The 22,586-nt window shown below is 47.1% G+C and overlaps 3 protein-coding genes across 10 annotated transcripts in view; 2 read left to right on the forward strand and 1 right to left on the reverse strand.

Annotated features, from left to right (window-relative positions):
- The window catches only part of NCOR1 (nuclear receptor corepressor 1), a 75,528-nt gene extending 72,609 nt beyond the window's left edge, over positions 1-2,919 (forward strand). For all 5 annotated transcript variants that reach the window (XR_012676576.1, XM_075168568.1, XM_075168570.1 and 2 more), the window contains one exon: positions 50-2,919. Coding sequence is in view for 4 of the 5 variants with exons in the window: in XM_075168568.1 (XP_075024669.1) it covers positions 50-237 (188 nt within the window). In the remaining variant the exon portion in view is untranslated. The remainder of the gene's footprint in view (positions 1-49) is intronic.
- TTC19 (tetratricopeptide repeat domain 19) lies at positions 984-8,189 on the reverse strand. Its single transcript, XM_075168591.1, is given in 11 exon segments — positions 984-4,327; positions 4,839-5,001; positions 5,300-5,454; positions 5,656-5,750; positions 6,316-6,377; positions 6,640-6,696; positions 7,243-7,281; positions 7,496-7,606; positions 7,744-7,817; positions 7,888-8,102; positions 8,104-8,189. Coding segments are annotated over 11 exon segments (1,176 nt in total). The 5' UTR covers positions 8,175-8,189; the 3' UTR covers positions 984-4,193.
- Positions 2,950-22,240, forward strand: ZSWIM7 (zinc finger SWIM-type containing 7). 4 transcript variants are annotated; one of them, XM_075168598.1, is made up of 7 exons: positions 2,950-3,022; positions 3,135-3,259; positions 9,202-9,299; positions 11,222-11,243; positions 14,998-15,100; positions 21,016-21,120; positions 21,937-22,240. In XM_075168598.1, the coding sequence occupies exons 2-7, from the start codon at positions 3,252-3,254 to the stop codon at positions 22,051-22,053; spliced, it is 453 nt and encodes a 150-aa protein (XP_075024699.1). In that variant the 5' UTR covers positions 2,950-3,022; positions 3,135-3,251; the 3' UTR covers positions 22,054-22,240. The 4 variants fall into 4 exon arrangements, with proteins under 4 accessions (XP_075024699.1, XP_075024698.1, XP_075024700.1 ...); XM_075168599.1 differs by lacking the exons at positions 2,950-3,022; positions 3,135-3,259 and adding exons at positions 8,175-8,190; positions 8,539-8,636; XM_075168600.1 differs by lacking the exons at positions 2,950-3,022; positions 3,135-3,259 and adding exons at positions 8,175-8,190; positions 8,539-8,632.
- Positions 22,241-22,586: the final 346 nt, after the last annotated feature.

Genomic DNA, 22,586 nt, shown 5'->3' on the forward strand with positions numbered 1-22,586 from the left:
TCTTAGAACAGCTCATGTTTTTGACTGGGAGGAACTCTCTTTGATTCAGGTTCAACACAGTTTCCTTACAACCCGTTGACGATGAGGATGCTCAGCAGTACACCGCCAACATCCATTGCGTGTGCCCCACCGTCCATGAGCCAAGCAACCACTCACCAACAGAACAGGATATGGGAGCGAGAGCCTGCACCACTGCTTTCAGCACAATACGAGACTCTGTCTGACAGTGATGACTGAACTATGCAGATATTTTTTTTTTTTTAATTTGCGGGTCAAAAAAAGAAATCTATTTTTGACTTGTGCCCATAGAGACTTTCCAAGAGAGCAAGGGCCACACAATGAAGAATTAATGGAGAGTCCGTTAAATGCCTTCTGCACAGGCCATGTGTTGGAGGATCGTGATCAAGAAGGTTGACTTACTAAAGATAAATATGTAAAGAGTTTTTAAAAATGTGGACTATTCCTGTTCTACATCTATTTGTAAAGAAAACCATAATGTCTTTAAATCATTCTTCTGTAAATAGAGAGTACTTTTTGCAGTGTTTTTTCCCTTGCTATAGTATCTGGTGTACTTATGTTCAAATCATTGCCTAAACTTTGGGGGTCATTTTGTAATTTTTTTAAGCATTTTCTCCAGTGTAGAGTACTCTTCATAACCCTAGCCTCCCTACCAGCCTAGCCTAACCATAACCCTAGCCTCCCAACCAGTCTAGCATCATTGTCCATTTAATGCCTTGGCACTTCTTGCAGGCATTGTGCTTTTTATATAATTTTTTTCCCTAGACACACTTTCTCAGTGGTGTTCAAGCTCTTGTGAAAATGTTGATTTTTAAGACTGACCCCTTAATGAATTCTGTACATTAACATAGTCCAGTTCGCTGGAATAAGATGATATATTTCTTTGAATTTTAAATTCTGCCACATTGTAAATTTTTGGTGCAGTTGGTTTTATTTAGCAACACTGCAGAAATATTATTGCATGGGTATGTTATGGTTCATTTTTAAAAGAAAAAAAAAAACCTAAACAAACAAAAAGAACAGCTTCTGGAGGCATACCTCACTGTTATGCACACTGGGAATTTTAAATGTGCCCCAAAAGCCTATCTTAGTGTTTTCTGTTTCTGCATTGTATGCAGTCAAAACAGGCTACTAAATTTTACTGTCATATTTAACCACAGCAAATGACTTATCTGAACAGAGGCTCTGGGTGGGTTGATAAATCCTTTAAGAAGAAAAACCTCTACATCCCAAGTTTAAATAAAACAAAATGCTTTTATAGAATAATTGAGCAACACACGAGTCAACTACTTGGCTTCTGTTACAACCAGTTTGAAATAGGTACTGTGATTTTTACCTTCCTCCAGTCTGATTTTAAAATTGTTATGTACAATTACTTTACAGTCTATGTCCCCATCCCAATCCCTAGCCCTATAAGCAAGCTTTTGGTGGAAGTCCTTAAAAATGCTTGGCTTAACTCCTAAAGTGTGCAATACTTGTTAGGGTGATTTTTTTTTTTTTTTTAATTGTATATGGTACTAGGAGAGTCTCCTTAATCATTCATCTATCATTGCCTGCTAGGATAAGCTTGTAGCTTATGTATACATACATCCGGTTAGTGATATCACAGGGTGTCCTGACATCCATCTTCAAGAGCGTCTTATTTTTTGCTGCACTGACCTCAGGAAGTCAATTTAAATCTTCTGGGGTAGAAGGACTGATTTACAGATAGCACTGAGTTGGGGGGCGGCATGGCCTGTCAGATTCCAAACTGCTTTTGCATCTCATTGATGAACAGTCTTTGCTTTGAAGTTCTTTTCCAGTCAAAATATTTTTAATTTAACACTGTATTTGCAATACGTTGTATGGAAGGTATAATGTAGCTCTGTAACCTTATGCCGTGTAAGCTCTACATCTTATGGAAGGACTGTAATGGTCCAGTTACAAACAGGAAGAAGTACAGAACTATTTATCGATAGCAAATTTACTTGGAGTACTTCAGAGGAACGCCTTTTTGCCCTAAGTGTGCGAAAGAAAAAATCCAAAGGAACTAATTTGGAAATTTGACACTGTGTTGCAACTACAGAATTATTCTGCTACTTTTTTTAAACAGTGCATCAGAGTAGATCAGTTCGCAGTCTTAAATCTCCTTGCAGTCTTTCTCTAAGAAAGTTTTTTCTCACCCTCCCATCCTTTACCCTTTTGGCTTAAAGTAGTGAATTTTTCATCGTTTGTAGACCTGTGCTCTTATTTTAACTTTTTTGTTCCCACAGCAACATATACTGGAAAACAAGTTGATCTGCCCTTTTTGTGGATTTAAATTTGGAGTGGAGAGTTAAGTTCCATTCTAAAACTCACTTGTTCTCACTCTCTTAGTGTAACAAATACAACGTGAAAGAGGCATGTACAGACAAATGTCTTTGCTAATGTACAGTAAGTATAGCATGTTCATTGCAAAGCTTCATGTTATTGCTGCTGCAGCAGCAAGATATCCAAAGTAGGATAGTCACTTTCTCCTAAGATACAGCTTGAGTGGCATTTGCACATAAAATGTTGCTGCTTTTTTGTTTGTTATCAGAGTTCTAACTTCTCCAGTGTAAAAAACCGCTCCAGAGCCTAAGTTAGGGTTTACCACAATTCCAGTAATCTTCAAGTATGGAATTACATCTGACCTGTTTCAAACAGGAAGGTGTTTATAAATCATGTTTACAAAGTGTAGTTTACTACAAATTTTTAACTGATTTCTGATCAGCGCTTTCACAATGCTTTCATCTTGATATGTTTCGTGATTCTGATATGAAATCATTTAAGACTTGAAAAACCCATGCATCATAAAACTCAACTTTTTTTTTTCCACACAATGTCTTCAGTAGACAGTGACTTCTGGATTCAGACCAATCAATAAAGGGGATCAGTTCTCCATTTGCCTTTCCTGTGTCTCCCTCTTGTGTTCACGAGAACAGGCTAAACGCTTTCCTTAAGGGGTGCTGTAGGGTTCCGAGTTAACACTGCTGGAGTGTCTAAGGTCTGCCACTTAAAAACCAAAAACCAGAACTTTAAAGATGATTGGCTCTGATGTGTTAGAGCCTTTCTGTTAGTACAAGCGTGCCTGTAACAGCCATATTTTTACTTCCTAGCTTGCTGAGAACAAAGCTGTATATGTGACTTGAGTTTTTCCAGCTTCAGTGGCCATCTACTTTAGAAAACCTGCATGCCTCTTCTTAGCTCAAAGTTAAGCAGAGTTGAAGCCACTAATGCTACTGTAAGTAAACTAATAGTGATGCAATTAACATTGAGATATACCAAACAGCTGAAGTTCTTAAAAATGAGAGGTGAAAATAATGCTTGGTTAGTGACAGAATTACAGTTCTACTATCCTAGCTAAATACGGATTTGATAACTTCCAGTTTAATTCTCCTTTGTCTTTAACATTAGGCTTCCCTGCAGGGCAGAACCGAAAAATTTTGTTGTATAAGCAGGCTGTGCATACTAGATTCACATGAAGGCATGTACCTTACAAACATATGTACATACCATCTTTTCCAACAGGAAGCCTCAGCATTCTAGTGCTGTCCTATCCAAGAAAGGAGGACAGCTTTGGCACTTACTGTGCTCTTGACTGGAGTAAGGTAGCTGAGTGTTTTATTTCTGACAGCAGCTCTGCTTTGGTAACATAATCTCACCTCTCCTCTGAGGGGGCATATTCTATCTTTGGATGCCAGATGCTTTGAAGAAAAACACTTAGACTTCAGACAACCTGTTTGAAAAGGACGTGGACCTACAGCTCTGTCATAGTACGGGAATAGTCTGGGAAATGGTCTGTTGAAGCTGATACGTACGGAACTGTAGCACTGACACAAATACACTCCTTGACTTAACTGCAAGTATTAATACCAGGCTAGACTTGCACTTTACTGGCAGTCAAGACAAAGTTAAATCACTAGCACAGTAGGTCCCTCTAACCATAGACTACACCACAAATTTACGTAGTTAAGATTTCACAACTTTATTTTGGGCTAAGTTGTTAGGCAATAGCAGCCATTCTTGTTAAGCAATAGCAGCCCTTCTAGTTAAGCAGTCCTTAAACTCCTCATCGTTCTTCCCCTGGAGAATTGCACCAAACTGGTCCCAGGCTGCTTGTATTGACCAACCCTTGCTGCTGTCAGCCACCTCAAGGTTGGGCCCCGTGGCCAAACTCATTTGGAGCCCTTTCTCCTCTTGGCCAGCTCAGCTAGTTCTTCCTGGATATGCTGGACAGAAGCAACATCTCCCTTCTGTTGTGCCTGCTTGAGAGCTTCTTTGTACACTTGTTTTGCTTGCAGAAAGTCTTCTGTAGCAAGAGGAAAAAGTGGCATGGCTAGGCAACTACATTGCCCATTTTCAGAGTCCCTTCCTGAAGCTGAGCACATGCATAGGACATGCAAAAGACTACTTGGAACACTTCAGGAACTAGGGAGGTTCAGAAAACATTCAGCATAAGGTGCCAACTAGAAGAGCTAGACAGCAGCAATGATGTCAGGACAAGGTGCTGCTTTAGCATTAAGATCTGATTGAAACAAGTCTCAAGCATACTCAAGTTACTATACATGCAGGACAAGGGAAACTAGATTCCCTGGCAACCTTTTAAGTCAGATGCACCAGTACTGCATTTATCTTGGACAGGATCCTTCAGCAGCTGAATTCAATTTGAACATAATACAAGTTGCCTACACCAAGTCAGACAACCTACTGCTTAAACTAAAAATAGTAACACAAAAATAACACTGTAGTCCCGTTCTACAGTACAGGTATCTGCAGTCAGCACAAGCACAGTGACATAGGTTGGACACTTATTTACTTACCTTTGTGCATCAGAATTGCTGCCAGGTTATTCAGCACCATGTGCTCCTCAGGGTGTTGAGTCTCCTTTGCCAGCTCAGCTGCCCTCTTCACATAGGAGTGTGCCTCATCGTAGTGCCCCTGAGCATCCAGTACAGTTGCTAAGTCATTCATCAGGACCACAGTCTGCACCAGGACAGAAAAGGAAGCCTCAGAGCAAGACTTGTGTGGAAGTCAGCAGAAGCATCATATTCATACCCCTGTCACACTAGTAAAAGTAGTGTTTCCCAGAGAAGCTTTCAGTAAGGAAGTGTCTTATATTTTATATCAGCATGCTGCATGCTCATTCTTCCTGGCAGGAAAACAGAAGCTAATGCAGTGCTGTGTACATTTGATGCCAGCAAAGCTGCTTTTAAGGCTGCCTCATTCCCTAGGAGATCAGGCTTTCTTTCCCTAGTAGTCCAACTACCATTGTACACATCACCTGTGGATGAGTCTCTCCCTGAACATCATTTGATATCTGCAGAGCCTTCTCATACATTTTTTGGGCCACTGGGAGCTGGTTAATGTTTAGGAGATAGCGAGCATAGGAGTCTAGGCTCATCCCAAGCAAGAGACGGGTGTTGGCCTTTTCTTCAGCTGCAAATAGAGAGGAGTGGAAGTGATCACTTCTACAAGATCAAGCATGAGTCTCCATCCTACAAGAGTAGGAAACTCATGCAGTGTGAAGACACAGATTGACATGAAGATGGTGCTTAGGCAATATGGAAAGTAACATCAAGGACAGGGAAATGGAGAAAAGATAATGAGAGAAGCCTTCGACAGACATGGCAGTCCCACCTGGTAAGACGTCCTCAGGCAAGTCCTTTTGCTTGGCAATCTTCTCCTCTAAGGTCAGGATGCAGAACTCATAGCCAGCCAGGGCTAATTTGTGCCTGCAAAGTACAACAACTCAGCAAAGCAAGGCTCCTTCCATCCCTGAAAGGACAGATGTGAACACCCTCATTCTAGAGGGCCTGTAAGACAGCTTTTCCCCTGCACCAGATCCTTCTTGCCCTCAGTGCTCTCTTCTTGATGATGGCCTGGACCCTTCTCTTGACCCATGGACAAAGGGATCCAAGAGGTGGAGAGGGCCCCCCCTTCCCCCAAACAAGGCCAGCTAAGGCAACCCATGCTCATGCTCCACTGAAAAAAAAAGCCACAAGTTACCACCACCAACTGCTTCAAAAGCCGCCTCTCCTGTGAGGTGTGGATGTAAGACTAAAGAGCGATGTCCTCTATGGCTACTTCTGCCCTAAGCCGGGCAGGTGGTAACAGCAATCACTGTGCTGCATGACAGCAGGTAAGCAAATATCATGCCTGTGGGAACCTTTATGTTGATGGTATCTTGTCACACCAAAGCTTCCTCAGGCACTCTATTCTTAAAGAGCCCCTGCTTGGCCACCACTGCCACTGTGAAGCTGAGATGAAAGCAGAAGATGCCTTTAGCAGCGAACTCACTGTTTCTGAGCTGCATAGATACTGGCCAGCTTGAGGGACATCTCAAGGATTGCATTGTCATCCTGCCAGGAGGACACACAACACAACTGTTACTCTTTTTGCATCTCCCCCAAAGAAACATTACTTTACCAGAGAACAAGTTTAGACCTTGGAAATGCCCATCCTGTTGTCTCCAGAGCTGCCATCCCCTTAAAGGAAGTTCTTGAGAAGCCGGCAAGCTCATAGCTAGTATTGCAAATTCCCAGTAAGAGGTATTACAGCACAAGAAATAGACCAAAGAATTGTTAATACTTCAAGCTGAAAGCCTTTACCAGAAGAACATACCTCCTTTGTGTCCCCTGCAAGCAAATAGCTCATACTTGCTTTGTAGAGCTTTTCTGCCTGAAATGAGAATTTTGAAGAGAATACTGAGGAATGATGGCATTTAAAACGAAGTATCTCTGCCCTTTATGGAAGCAGACTACTGGGAGAAACCCGGCTCACAATTTGTGGCATTTACACTGTCTGTCAAGACCAGTCAGAAGGGAAAGGCTAACCAGAGCCCAACGGTACTGCCAACTAGTAGGGTCCTTTCAGTTCGGACTGGAAAGGACTTTAGGACTCCTGCACCAGCCATGAGTTTCCCACATCTGTGTGCCTTCAGAGATTCTCCTTGGGACAGCCATCTAAACGCCTGACTGTGGCGTTGACAGTAAGTATTCCTTCCCTTGCACACCATGTTGGAGCTCAAAATTTAACTGTGAAAGCACCCTTCTTAGCAGCACATGCTCTGTGGGACTGCAGTCCCAAGGCAAATTATTCTGCTTTGGACTGCAAGATCTCTGCCTCACAACTCTCAGTATACACACCTTCACGATCTTGGACATGACAAGACCTTGCACTTGTCAGCCTCTTAAATTCTGTGGGAAAAAAACCAGAGTTACTCACATTGTCCAGCTGTCCCCGCATGAAGGCCACGTTTGCCATCTGGAAGAGACAGACAGTGCTGGAGCCCCACAAAGCCTGAGGTCTAGCCTCAACACAACTTTTCCTTCTACCTACAGCCCCAGCATATGGCACTACACCCCCCGAAGGGAACTGCAGCCCCACGGCGACTTCTAGCAGGGACCAGACACGACGTGGGGCAGCCCCGAGCAGGAGGGCGGCCAGCCCACCCCCCGCCACCCCCCCGGAGCCTCACCATGCTGTAGGTGTAGACGATGGCTTTCCTGTTATCCGACTGGTGCGACAGCCGCAGGGCTTGGTGCAGGACCTGCTCGGCCTCCCCCAGCTCGCCCTTCATGACGCTGAGCTGCAGAGTGAGGGGGGAAAAGCCGAGGGGCCGGTCACCCGCCAGGGCCCACGCGTGACGGGTCCCGGTCCCCCGCTGAGGTAACACCCCGCGACCCCGGCCGCCATGTCCGCGCCCTGCAGGGCACGGCGCCTCACCTTGGCTCTCTTCAGCAGCAGGATAATGGCGTCCTCGCCATCCTCTTCGGCGTCCCTGGGGAAGAGGGAGAGGGCTGCGGGGCGAGGGTGACCGCCGCCCGCACCGCCCTGCCCCGAGCCGCCCCGGCCCGCGGCCCGCCTCACCTCCGAGGAAGCCCAGGGCACCCCCGACCGGCCGGGCCCACCGCCGCCGCGCGAACCCCGTCCTGCCGCTGCCCTCCTCCCCGCGGGCCGCGCCGCTCCAGGCGGTCCGGGGCGGCGGGAGCCCCGCAGGGCAGCGCCGGGCGGCCAGGCGCCATAGGGCCCGCGGCACCCCTGCCGCCAGCATCCTCACGCGCGGGCCCTTTAAGAGCTCGCCCCTCGCCACGTGATGCGGGCCGGTGCGTCACCCGGGTCAAAGGGCGCCTGTTGCTATGGAGACGCGCCCTCATGGCTGCGCGGCCACAGGTAGGCCCGGCCCCGGGGTCGCCGTCCCAGGACCGGCGGCTCTAAATAGCTCCGACGCGGCTCCGCCGTGCCGAGGGAGCCCCCGGGGACCGCAGCGGGGAGCAGCCGCCGTGCGGGGCGGCGCTAGCGCGGCTCCCGCTGCCGAGGCCTGGCAGCCGCCGGCCCTTCCCTGAGAGACCCCCAGCGCGGCTCGCGGGCCCCGGGGACTGCCAGGCCCCCTCTGCCGCAGGGGCGCGGGCGGCGGCGGGTGGGCTGTGCGGCCTCCTCTGCCGGGAACTGCCTTGGCCCAGCGCCGGCACGCTCCAGGCCACAGCCTCTTGCTGTTGCCGGCTGTATCGCCCCTGATAGGAATTAATGTCAAGTACGAAGGAACAATGAAGAGATTTACAGTTCTTTGGTTGAAATGATGCAGATGGTTAGGAACAGGCCGACCTGACACATAGTAGGTAAAAAGGCCTTGAAACTTAGTATTCTAGATAAGGAGGCCCACCTTGTATCTTAAGATAAGAGGGTGGTGCTAGTGAGAATTACGCTACTTAAGCCAGGAGCTAGAACTAAGTATGTGTGAAGACATATTTTAATGAATTCCGGGAAATGTAATGAATATGTGTACTCTAACTGTATATAGCTTCTATGGTTAAGTGATTTGGCACGCATATAGGTGGAGCGATCCCCTGTGCGTCCAGCACTCTAATAAAGAATACCTGCTTTCTAAAACTCCAAATTGAGTCTTAGAGAGTTTTTCGAAGACTTCTTCGTTTCACCCCTGTCCTTCCACGGGGTCTGTTTATACGTGGGGGGGTCTGAGAGACACCCGTGTGTGTTTGAGAAGCCCTTTGTTCTGAGAAGGTGTAAAAAACACGGTTGAAAAGGTGCTGAGGATGCCCTTTCCTTGGCCTCATCGCAGGGTTGAAATAGAGTACTGCCCAGATAAACTGTCCTGCTTCATAGTATCTGTGGTGACCTTAATGATTTCCCGCTGTCTCCTGTTCTCTTCTGTCTTGCTTCCAGTCACGAGGCCAGTGCCAATGAGATGGATAGTACCTTGCCAGCAGTAGCAGAAGAGCTTTTGAAAGAGATCAAAAAGGCTTTTCAGGAGACCTCACACGGTACGTAAAGAAAAAAAGAACCATCCCAGCAGGCGGTGGGCCAGTAATACTGTCAAACCTTCAGGTAGCAATGAGGGCCATCAGCCTCTCTTCGCTTGCATCTTTTGCAGACAGTGTTGCATAAGGGCTGGCCTTCACTTTCAGGAATGGCAGAACAAAATGTTGAGGCTGCATACCTTTTCTTGCATGCTTTTAACAGTAGGATAGTATAAAAGTAAGTATATTTGGGCTTCCACATTTCTTTTTAAAATTAATCGCTGTGGTTCTGAGTGTATATTTAATTGCTGTACTTGATACAACTTGCCTGGACACCAAGGGGTTTGAAGCACAGGTAATGAGGAGCAGCCCCCTTCTAAAAGTCAGGTCCTTCCAAAAATTAGACCAGGTTGGGCCCTTTTTTGAACGTGGGACCTAGGGCAATGCTGCTTGCTTAGAGCTTGTAGTGTAAATGGTTGCACTTGGGAGATGATAATTTACATACTTTAGGTAGGCATTTTGTTGTGCCTACTGTACTGCTATTTCTATAGACTCGCTAATTTCAAAAGTAGAGTTGAAAGGGAAATCTTCATAAAAACGATCATGTTTCATGACTGACCGGCAGAGGGTGATGTGTTAGTGATCCCAGGGCAAAGAACAGCTTTCCCGTTGCTTGAATTAAGCAAGCCTAAGCCAACAATTAGATATTGGCCAATTCTAGCAGCTAGTTAAGAACAATTACCTTCATTGCACTCTGGATTACTAACATAGTTCTGTAATCTGTGCTGAAAGAATAAACACAGGTTTGTGTTTATTTGTTAAGTAGTGCAGAATGGTTCTTCTATTTAAGGAATATTTTAACTGCACTGAAACCAACCAAATAAACATTCATAGAAGTCTCTTTGGGTACTACATTTGAGTGGGAAGTGGGCAGAGACTTAATGTCTAAACTGCCAGGGTGACCACATTGACAGCTTTCTGGCATACTTGTAGTATGGCTCCTGTCAGGTTAGAGTAGATCCAAAATCTACATGTGACTTTTTAAAAGAGCTTTATAAATCCTGTTGTAAACTAGAAGAAAAAAGTCAACATTCCTTTTAAGGTATACTTTTCCTTAAAGCACCAAAATAGTACACTGGGACATAACTGCAGAAACAAACTGATCAATCACTTTGGAGAATTAAATTAGAATAAAGTTGGAAAAGTCAAACCAACAGCATAAGTCATAGAGAATATTTTGAATTGTTGGAACAAAGGATTTTAAAGACAAAAGTCCTGATCTTCCAGTGGAATACAGAGATGTAGTACACTGTGTCCCATTAGTGATAACAGAAAGATCAGATTGGATGATCAGAGCCTAAGCTGTTAGCTACAACAGGCTGGTTTTCTTAAGAGTAATTTTCCATCTTAACAAGAAGTTCTAATAAGTGAAGACATTATGTTTCTATGTGCTGTATTAAAAGCTATAAACTAGTGGCGCCCTGCAAGACTATGCTGGGAAAAGAACAACATTTTTAAAGTTTTGATACCAGAGTTTTCAACTCATGCCAAGAGAGTTTCAGGGAAACCGATATATATATTTTTAACCAACTTCTTAAAGTGACAGAGTAAGATGTTGAGGCCGTATGCCTTTTGTTGCATGCTTTTAAAAGTAGGATATTATAAAAGAAAGTATACTTGGGCTTCCACATTTCATTTTAAAATGAATCCCTGTGGTTCTGAATGTATATTTAATTGCTGTACTTGATAAGTGCCTTCGCACTACGATAGCAGATCATTTTACTGCTCCTTGTTGCTTTTTGGTAGCTAGAGAGGATGGGTAGAGCACTACAGTCCTGTGTGGCCTCTGGGGGTACGTTAGGGAGACACTAGACTCCCTGTGACGTTGATGTCTCTCATAGTGGGGAAGTTCAGCAAAATCACACTTCGTTTTCTTTTTGTTGCAGTCCCTGATGACCTGCTGCTGGGGTAAGTATCTTTTGCTTCAGTTCTTGTCCCAAGTGTCCTGCTAAACGGCAGCTGGTAATCTGCTCTCTTCATAGCGCTGCTATTTTTTTCCTGTGTTTGACCAGTACATGTTTCTCATGCAGAGTTGCTACGTGTTTTTACTGGTAGTGGAAATGAAGGTCCGAAGAGACAGTCTCGAGGGTTTTTCCAGAGATTCATGAAATTATCTCTGTATCGCTGAATCTCCTGTGATGACTTGCTCTAATTTGGGTGGATTAAACATGCAGAAACCCAGAATGTTGAACCTGAGCTCCGAGTCCACCCTCAGATCTGGAATGAGTTTTCTGTGAGAGTGGACTGTGTTTCAGAGTGATTCATGCTGCTGGAGTGCTGCATCTCCGCTGCGTTCATATCATTGTGAGCACAGCAGCATCCTGAGATCTCTTCTTCTGTTTGAGTCATGGGGATGTGTGATAGAAAGGGAGAAGTGAATGTATCATCCCTCTGCACAAGGGAATTGTTAACTTGAAGATTACCCTGAAAGTTTTCTTCTGTTTAGAAGAAGTCTCAGGTCAACTTCATCATCCTTGTGTTGATTGAAGCTTGTGAATATTTCAGTCATTCCCAAGCAGTCTCCTAAGAGATCCAAGTTTCACAACTTCTGCAGCCCTCACTAATTGTTGTTGAAGGTAGAGAAAAGTCACCATCACAGTAAGAAAGGCTTTTCAGATTCATCTTTAACTTTGTGTTCTTTCCTGCCTGTAATTTAGCCAGGAGAGGAGATCACCAGGAACCCTTCAGGTCTTAATATCTTTGGGTCCAAAGTTATCTAACATAACACTTGTGAAAGGTATGCATGCTGGCTCCTTCTTCTGGGACCACAATGGCCTTTGAAGGGTGGGATTATATTTGACAAGTCTTGTAACTTTTTGTTTCCTTTGTGTCGTAAAAGAAAAGAGGAGGAAAGAAATTCCCGTGTTAAGTTTAATAACGGTTGGGTGGTAACTCTTGGCAGTCAGATTTCCATCAATTCCCTGTGACCAGCAGCTCAGAAGTATTCTGATTTAATTTCTGAATCTCTTCCAAATCTCTGAAGTCCATGAATTTCCTTTGGGCATTTCTCTTACTTGCTTCCTGTTAGACTGATGGAATTATATACATGAAAAAAGAATTCCCCAAATTTGAAAGAGTTACTGAAACTCATTAAACTCAGCCCCTTTATAGTCCCAAACCTAATCATTAAGGAATGTCTTACGTTGAGTGTTCCCCCACCCACCTCCTCTCAGTCCTCAGATGAAGCCAATCCTTATTGCCATGAGTTTGTGCAACTGAAGTTTTGGTCTTCCTGGAATAAGTCTGTCTGCTTGGCTTGTTATCAATGAGATTGACTCAGACGCATAGGTCAGCCATGCTGCTGAGACGCCAGGGCTCTGCCTTGGCTCTTTGTGTCTTCACTGGAGTTGGAAACGTTCCTCTGCTTTCTCCTGTTCTCATGCTCATGTTTTGTACTATCTTTTCATCACTGCTGATTTTCTTGTTGTTTACCCTTGTAACTAACCTAGACTACACAGATTTTTCTCAGCGGCGAAAAGGTCTGTAAAGCTAACTGAGTTGCCCCTGAGCTCTTTGGAACACATTCAGAGCAGCTGGATATACAGGTCTAGAATAACTTTTAAGCCTATGAGCTGCCTGGACAATAGGCTAAAGGTACAGATGTCCGTATTTGACATACAGCTTATCATATACCCTTGCACAGCAGGGGATGTGCAGACAACGAGTATGTAGATGGAAATTACTGTGCCTTCAGGACTCACAGCTCTTTATTTTTCCACTTGCTGGTGTGGAATTTTACAGCACCGAGCACAGCAGCGGCCAAACACCAGCATGTGCCTCCATGGTGCTGCCTCACAGGACCGAGGCCAAGGAGAGAGTTGCGTAGAGGCCGTGTTTTGCAGGAAGCAAACATGTACCTGAGCAAACCTGGCTCACCTCGTCTTTACCCCACCCCAGGGCCACCCTCTAAAAGTTGTGCAGTGGTGCGCCCCTGGATGGTGACGTGTGCTGCTTGGAAGGAAAGGAAAGGGAAAGGGTTTTTAGGGAGGGTGGAGTGAAATAAGGCATGTGCTGTCCCTGGGTGTTTATCTGGAATAAATTTGCTGTCTCTGAGCCCTGCTGGTAGCTGGATTACAGATGTAAAAACTACTGCTATCCGGTGGGTCCATGTGCAGTGGAGCGTCTTAAGTATTTCCCTGATGGTCTTTAGCTTCCTATTGATGCAGTTTGGTGGGTAGAGAAAGAATAATTTATACCTCAGTTGTGACTGTGATAGAGGAGACGCGATCGCTACAAAATGACTCATTCGTTCTCCAGGGTTCAAACCAGTTTCCCTGGGATGAGGAAGGAGCCCTACCGCTGCATTTCCTCTTGCTCAAGGAGCTAGGTATCGTTGTGGCTCTCTCCTTGCTCCAAGGCATCATGTGTGGGCCATGACTGGAGGTGGGATTCAAGACCAACTGATCAATAATCTGATCCAGAGCAACTCATCCAGGACAGCCTGTATGTACAACTAAGGTGTCCCAGAGCACGAACCCCTTTTCCCCTTAGCATTAGCAAGTCTGCCTCTGTGTCCTCTGGTTTACCTGGTGCTGCCCCCACTAAAATCCATGTTTATGCTCATTGTGCTCATGAGACAGTTTCACAAGTTTACCGCAACAAGGATAATTGGGCTGCCTGTGTGACACTGCCTGTTGCCTGTAACCTCTCTTGGATCCCCAGCACTGTGCATCCCCCAGGATTTCCTTCCTGCATCTTCTCTTTGTCAGCATGTCTTGCTTTTGCTGCCAGAGGTGCAGTTTTCCCTGAAGAAGACCTAGTGTATTTAGAGTGCTGGGCAGAAGCAAAGTTTCCAGCTTTAGAGTCTAGATTCACTGTTTGATAAATTGGTTAAGCACCAGTGCTCTGTCTATACAGAGTTTGTATCGGAAGAACTACGGGAATACTAACAAAAAGGCAGATCAGATCACTGTAAGGAGAACTCGTGTCTCTTGCTTCACCTACACTCCCTTTGCAATAATCAGTGATCTGTAAAGGGACTGTCAAGCCTGAAATGCTGCTCAAAGATAACTCCTCACCTACATGGCTAACACTGTCAGAGTCATAGAGACTGACTAAAAAAATCTCATTTCTGTGTCTCTGATGCACTTTGTCTCATTTTAGTTCAGGACAGGAACCACTTCATGTCCTGTTTGTGCAGCAGGCAGCCAGAATAGTGTTTGGGTCATAGTGCTGAAGAAGAAACACTTAAGCTGTAATGTCCTGTGTAAGAAAAATCTTTAAAATGCCTTGTAATTAAATCTGAGTGGGATTTTGCAAAGAGATGTGGGACTGTTTGGGCGCAGCTTGGAAATTTGGAAGTTCTCTTACGAATATCAAAAACCACATAGATGCTCCGAATAGCTGGCGGAGTAGAGGCTGTCCTTAAGGACTGAGTCCTGTCTGTCTTCCAGGAGAGCGATTGTCAGCTGGGATTGTCTCAGAGGGACAGGGCAGGAATTGGTGGTCACTTGGAGAAAGACAGCAAAGCTGAGAATGACAAATACACTTCATTGCTTGGTAGCGTAATTAATGGAGCTGTTACTGGTGGGATTTTGAGAGGCAATGGGAACCTTTGGCTACAGGCCTTCTGGCCTCCATAGGGCTAAATCCCATGGATTAAGGCTAAGCCAGGTGACCTCCTTTTGTGGTGTGACCTAACTAGAGACGCATTCTTTTTCAGGCTGAAGTTCATATTTGGCCCATCTGCTGTCCCAGCTTTGGATTTGGTGGATCAGCGTTCTGTCACCCGAGTCATGTCCCCCAGTGGAAGGACTGCATACCAGGTACACACTGTTTTTCTCCTCTTCAGTCTTACTTTCTGATGGTTTCCCGTTGACATGTGAGCCAATATTTTCCTAACTTGCAGAACATGGAAGGGCACTTGGATAAGGATGGAGAGAATATCAGCGTTTTACAAACTCCTAAAGTGATACTGGAGAGCAGTAGCCACAGATTAGAATTAGAACAGCATGGTACACCACCGTTTTCTTTGTGGCTCCCAGCCAGTCAGAGATGATTTCTTACATGTTTGTGGGTATCACAATCAGAAGGAAGTTTTCCAGGGATTGCTAATTTTGCTTCATTACTTTCATCCTATCCAGCAAAGGCAGTTCTTCCTCTTGTCAAACTGTATGCAATAGAGTGCTATCTGCCATCACTGCATTTCTTTCCCTGTTGCACTCCAAATTCTGTGTCCTGAACGCTCTTGACCTCTATTTGGCAACAGGATCCTTGTTGCCTGGGAGGAAGCAACACAGGCCAAATCCCTGGGTTTCCTTCTAGTTCACTGTAGCCAAGTCTGTGAATCACAGAAACATCTTCATAAAATGGCACAGGATCAGAGATGGAGCTGAGGCTCATTAGGTGAAGAGAGGAGCCATTGGCACTTCCTTCTGACTTTTCTGTGGTAGGCACAATTCCTTGCTCTACTGTGCCACAGCACGGGTGGCATCTCTGTTGGGGACAGCCTGCCTGTTCTGCGAGCCGTTGACCAGCTGCATCCAGCCCATGGGGTCACAGAGTCAGAGAGACACTGTGTGCTGTGCCCTAGCTAAGGCTGTATAAGCAGTGGGACCCTGTGCCCATAAGATTTTGGTGAAGAAGCACCCAATTCTTTCTACTTAGCGCTCAGATAGCTGAACCTGGTGCTGTGCTTTTTCACACACCAGAGAAGGGGGAAATCCCTTTGCTCGCTGTTGCAGCAGCCAAGAGGAACATTTTCAAATATCCTCCCTCAAAGGGCCTGCCCTCCTTCATTGGATGCTTTGGGGTCATCTAGGGTAAGAGAAGAGCTGTGAAGCCAGGCCTGGGTAATGACACAAACATTTTTCACGTGTTCAGAGCTTGCATTGCTTGATTTACACATGGAGTCTTTATCTCTTCTGGGGCCTCGGAGAGGACATCAGCCCCTCCAGAGAGGCATGATTCATAAACATTCAAGAACACAGCCTTTGATTTGAGTCGAGGGCTTGCCTGTGGGTATTTGTTAACGCCTAAGAAGCACGGCTTCCAGGACCCTTAGACAGCAACTGCCTTAGTAATTGAATGCTTAAAGGCTTTTCCTTTTTTACTGTTGCTCAGCTGAATATGCCACTGGGCAGAGAATGGTCACATTCTCCTTGCAGAGCTTTGTCGGGCCATGCACGCTAAGGCAGAGCTTTGCAGGCTGGGATGCACTGTCTTCACTTAGCGCCCTTTTGTGTGAAAGATGAGGGGGACTGCTTAGAGCCTCTGGTCTTCCCAGGGAGCCTAAATGTGTGCTCACATGCTTACAGCTTTTCTGCAGCATGGCAGAGTTATCTGCACCTTAAGAGGCCTAATACTCATCTCTTAGATGCAGGAAGCCTCATGAGACATGGAGGAGATCAGAGGAGCACGGCGAGAGGGCTTTGGTATGCTGGGTGCTGCCCTGACACCCTGTTCTGGTCTGGGCGGGGTCGTTGCTGAACAGTCCTGCCTCAAACTGCATGTGCTGCAGCAAGGCAGGCACCCCTCCACGCCGCCCAGCCCTCTCCCCACTGAAGCGAGGGGCCAAAAATTCCTGCTGGTGGCAGTCCTGCAGTCACCGAATGGGAGCTGATTGATTAATGTCTACTGATGGCTCCAACAGTTGGCTCAACTGGTGCACACTGGAAAAGAGCAAGTGTAAGAACTGCTGTCCTCCTGCCGCTGCAGGTAGAGGGAGCCACCGGTTCCCCGGTGGGGAAGGAACCCCTGGACAGGTAGATCAGGGCTGGTCACCAGGAGTTAACGTAGGAGCGGCTGAGGGAACTGGGGTTGTTTAGCCTGGAGAAGAGGAGGCTGAGGGGAGACCTCATCGTGCTCTACAACTCCCTGAAAGGAGGCTGTACTGAGGTGGGGGTTGGTCTCTTCTCCCAAGTAACTAGCGATAGGATGAGAGGAAATGGCCTCAAGTTGCGCCAAGGGAGGTTTAGATTGGACATGAGGAAAAATTTCTTTACTGAAAGAGTGGTCAGGCCTTGGAACAGGCTGCCCAGGGAAGTGGTTGAGTCACCATCCCTGGAGGTATTTAAAAGACATGTAGATGAGGCGCTTAGGGACATGGTGTAGTGGGCATGGTGGTGTTGGGTTGACGGTTGGACACGATGATCTTAGAGGTCTTTTCCAACCTGTATGATTCTGTGATTCTAGGACAAGCCCAGCCTTCAGCCAGGTCCTTTGTAGCTGACGGGTATGATGTGAGCGGCCCCCCTGCATCACCCGGGGTCGGTGCCTGTGTCCCCCCAGCTGACAGGCAGCCTACAGGAACAGTCCCTGCCTGCTTGTGAGCAGCATTCCTCTTTAGAGGAGCTTGATTGCTGATTAAGGCCATGCTGATGAGTTCATTAACAGAGGAATCTGAAGAGATATTTTCTCTGGGGGTGTGAGGCTGGTCCCATTGCGAAATTCTTCCTCAGCACAGCTGTCTGAGATGCAGAAACAAACAGCAGAGCCTCCCCTGAGGCCGCTGGCTGGAGCAATGACAGGAACACAATCTGGGGCTGTAGAAACCGAAACAGTGAGTAGGATACTGCACTTTAGAGTAGCTGGGTAGCATCACTGGCTCTTCATTCATGTGTGTGTGGTGTAGACACGTATCCCAGCTTGTGTGTACCATGTATCCCAGAAGTATGTACACTTCTCCCTCAGCAGAGAGCATGCCCAGTGCAGTGGGGAGTGGGGGACATCCGTGGCTGCCTGGACACATGCACAGTCATCCCTTTCAGTTATTCCCCAGAAAGTCAGCTCTGCCGTTTGCACCCAGATGTGTTTGAGCTGGTATGTGAGGTAGTGCTTTCACTTGCAGCTGAATCTGGAGAACAGTTCTCATTGAGACCATGAGGCTGGTCCTATTGTGAAACTCCTCTGGGTCATCGTAACCAAATCTGAGATGCTGATACTTCACAGGCTAAAATGCTGTTTGCGTTCCATACCACCCAGCACATCTTAGGTACTGCTTCAGGGCAAAATGGCTCTGCTCAGACAGGCCCTAGGACTGCAGCCTGTAGTGTAGGCAGCTCTTGCCCTCAGGAACTGAGATGGGAGAAGAAAGAGTCCTCAGTCAAGTGAAAGCTATGATTCGTCTTTTAATGCCCTTGCTACTTAATAGGGGGGTAGCACCGATGGGCTATTCAAGGGCTGATGTTACCTCAGAGTTATTAATCATCACAGAAGAGCTTGTATAATACCTCCTACGCTGCAGACTAAAGCCAACACTTGTAACTCCAGGTCAGGGATAAATAAGTCTTACCTGCTGCAGAGGTGGTGGATGCTGGCTGATGGTGGACCTGTGCTGGATTCGGCAGAAGTGTGAAGTGGTGAGCAGGCGGCAGTTCAGGCACCTATGAACTATGCCTGAGTTGCAGAAATGCTGTGAGCTGTGGGAGTGAAGCCAGTTAGCGGCGGGAGAGGCAGTGCTTTAGCCCTCCTGCTAACTGTCACTTGCATTGCTCATATCCTGCACTTTTATGGGATTCTTCTTTATGTCTTTTTTAATTAATTTCCTAGAACTGTATGGCAACCTGCCCCACCGCGAAGGATTTGAGCATCAGGTCCTGGCACAGACTGTGGTGCTACCTAGCTGTACACTGGTGGCAGCAGTAGCTGCCGTGGTGCCACAGCTGGCCCTCCTGCATCCCCCCACACTGGCAGGGACACCACCACCAAGGTGATTTTTCCTCGCTGTGCAGCCAGCAAGCGCCTGGAGATGAGGGCAGCGGAAGGAAGTCTTACAGCATCTCGGAGCCAAGAGAGTACCCAGTGCCTGGCTTGGCTGCAGCTGGCCAGAAACAGAGGCACCTTTTTCTCTTCGTCTTTGGATTTTAGATTCTGCCTTATTAGGCAGAAGCGGAATTCTTGCCATGTGGGTCAGGACAGGGGAACGCTAAACTCAGCCGAAATCTGGCAGTGTCTGTGTCTTCCCCCCCTCCTCAAAGGAAAACACTTCTGAAGGAAAGGCACCATTGGAATATTTCATCTTGGAAAAAACAATCAAAAGGGCTAGAGAAAAACAAACTTATCACAAGTGAAACAAACTCAGCCTGGAGTATAAGGAGGGCCCAGGGTAAAGGCCAGACTGAAAAAAGAATGGTTTACTCTGAAATGGGAATGTGAGTCTTGTGTCCTGAATCTGGTGGCAGTAAGGGGGATTGTGAGGCATAGGCGCTTCTGTGGGAGAGCTTAAACTTGTGGACGTTACCTGTTGGACAAGGGGTGCAGAGAGAGCTCCAGAGGACAGGGGAAGGCTCCCCTTGCAAGTGCAGCTCTGGACCGGGAGGGACGATGTTCCTCTGGAGGGACTTAGGAGTGCCAGGGGCATCCTGGAGGGGAGCAGCACTCTGCAGAGCTCCACTGTCTTTTCACTTTTTTGTGTTTTTCTTTGGATTTAGGTGTGTGTGTGCCACAAACCCAACCAGAATCTAAAGCCTGGTATGGGAGAGGAGTGTGGTGTGCCATCAGAGCCCAGAGGCTTGTGTGCAGAGGAGGGCACTGCTGGTGATTACACCCATGTAAATCACCACTATTCTCTGGAATATCCAGGAAGAGTTAGTGCCAGCTGTTGAGGCCACAGAGCTGACACAAAGCATTTACTCTTGCTGTGGCAGATATGAGACGCATCGTGGCAAATACTCTGTGGTAATTGGGTGCACTCAGTTTAGGCCTCAGAGCATTAGTAATGTTCATGCTATCGAGCGCAGGTTTCTGCTTAAAGACTGCAACTGCAGACCCTTCCCTTGCAATAGGAGAGGGCAGAGCAATTGGCTCTTAAAGTAGCTTTTTAAAACCTGTTTTCCAGTCTTGAAGAAACCAAAAGAGAAATAATCCATAGGTTGGCTTTCCTATACCAGGCAGTTGGCTCCAGCAGTTCACGGATTGCCTGTCAGCTTCTCCATGCTGGAAACGAATGCTTCCCTCGCCTGGCTCCCTGCGGCCTGTGCCCGTGGTGCAGAGCAATATGCCTCAGTACCAGCCTTGCAGCGGAACAGCATGTGGGAAAAGGAGGCAGTGCTGTTCCCAAACCAGAGATGGAGCAGGAAGGCTTCTTCTCCGGAGACTTCAACTTTGTTTATTCAGACAAAACTGGATTCCAATAGCTGCAGCTGGTTTGGGGAGCAGAACAGCAAGAGCCTTTGCAGCCTTCAGCCACTGGAGCTAGTTAGAAAAGGCCTCACTGCGAGTGCTCGCTGCCGCTCACCTTCCATCCCCAGGTTCGTGGTGGCCCTGGATTCACAAATGAGCTTTCTGTGTCAAGAGAGTCTTTGTCATCTTCAACTACCCTGTGTCTGCCAGTACTGGGGGAGGAAGCTCGCCGGAGGGGCTGGCAGCTCGCTGTGCTGCCAGCTTTGGGACATCAGGGGAGGGGGCTCTGTGCTCGGTGCCACTGCCCTCTTCCTGATCTCTTAGCAGCAGACCAGTCACCGGAGCCAAGGTCTGGTGCAAGCATGGGTGTACGTACAGGAGCGCTTCCTCGGCTGTAGGGAGAGAAGCGTGTAGAGGCCGTGAGAAAGCTGAGGAGCTTCAAGCTTAGATGGGTTGCTGCAGTCTTTGGGGATGCTTTTGTATTGTGGCACCTGCTTGCCAGTTGTATGCTGTGAGTCATTGCAGAGAGGACATCAGGCCAGATACATGCTAAGAGTTAGAGAAATTAAAAGTGAATGCTGTCTCTGACTCACGCTTCCTCTGACTGCCTTTATTTCAGGTCCTTGGGAGCTCAGGCAAACTCTACACCTGCTACAGTTCCTGCCACTTCTGCACGTGTCCCGCTTTTGGTTTTACTGTACTGCAGAAGAGCGAGAGCCTTCTGGTAAGTTGTCTGCCTTAGCCTGGGGCCGGGTCAGGGAGCCAGGGAGAAGGCTGTGCTCTGCTCCTTGAACCTGAGCAGCCTGAAGTTTCCAAGGAAGCATGAGTGTTGAGTTGGCCAGGCAGGCTGTGCCTGACCCACTGCATAATCTGGCCTCTGGGAGTTGCGATATTTGGGTGGAGCTAGGCCTTACTAGGGCTAGGGAGGGCTTTTGTTCTTAATTATGCACTAGTGTGCTGACTTTCAAGAGATGAATAATCCCTGGTCTCTTGGAATAAGGGCTATAGCTGCTAATGGAACTGCCACATGGAGTCTGGCTGATGAAGTGATGCAGTTCACCTGGTGCCAGTGAGGAAGGGCTCAGGGTAACTAATTGGTCTGCAAGTGTCCCCCAGCTGTGTGCCAACCATCCCTCCCTCATGGGAAGCCCGTCTGTGCCAGGACCTTGGTCAGCTGGGACTAATACTCTTGTTTTTGAGAGTCGTGTGGGCTGCCAGACAGTACCAAGCTGACTCTTGTTCTTTATAGTCTGGATCTACCTTCTCCTGCATGCGTGTGGGGAGGGCATCGGGAGCCAGTTAACACTTTGCTGTGTGTCACATCCCTGTATTACATTATCCTGATGGCAGAACTGACCTGGTGCAACTGGAGCGCCAGCCTGTGCCAGGGCTTGGTGTGCCAAGAGGGAACCATGTTCGTGGGAGGGGTGAGCGCTTCATTAGATCCATTCTGGCCAGGATGGATTTTTGTGGCTTCCAGATAGAGCATGACATTCCTGCGTTGCTCCTGCTGTTAACTTGGCTGCGCTATTATTTGCAGTGCAAACATATACTTGCTGTCTACCTCAGTCAGGCCATGGGAGCCTGCCAGGAACTATCTGTCTCTGAGGAGCAGCTCACAAGCATCTTACTGGCTGAGGAAGAGGATGAAGGATGAAGGATTTGGATCACATGTAGATGTGCTTTCTGTGTACCCTCCCGGCGGTGTGGCTGGCATTTTTCCTATCTATAAGGCTGTCAAATGTTCATCGTGTCTGGTAGGTTTCTTCTTGTGCTGCAGCCAAGTGTGACATTAATTAGCAGCCTTACACTGATGGATTAATTAATAAATGTTAAGAAGCCTGTGTTGACTTCAGTTTCACTTTTTTAGGCTATTCTTGGGATTGCTGAAGATGTTTGAACTAATCTGTAGTATTGTGTGCTTGTCATGTGGGTATACAAACAGTCCAGCAAGTCTCTCAGTGATCCATTAAACCCTGTTAAATCTGCTCGTGCTTTGACTAACCCCACCGCCTGCCCAGTGCCTGCGTGGCTTTGTGGAGTTGGCCTTTGACAGAGTGACGCTGCAGTGGCTCTTTGCAGCTGGCTGCTCAGAGCAGTTTCTGATTCATCACTGGCAAACCTGTACCAGGGACTGGGGCAGGGACCCCTCAGCACCTCGAGACTGATGAGAGGTCCGTGCTTCTGCTG

Source organism: Calonectris borealis, chromosome 19, assembly GCF_964195595.1.
Source record: "Calonectris borealis chromosome 19, bCalBor7.hap1.2, whole genome shotgun sequence".
Classification (NCBI taxonomy): domain Eukaryota; kingdom Metazoa; phylum Chordata; class Aves; order Procellariiformes; family Procellariidae; genus Calonectris; species Calonectris borealis.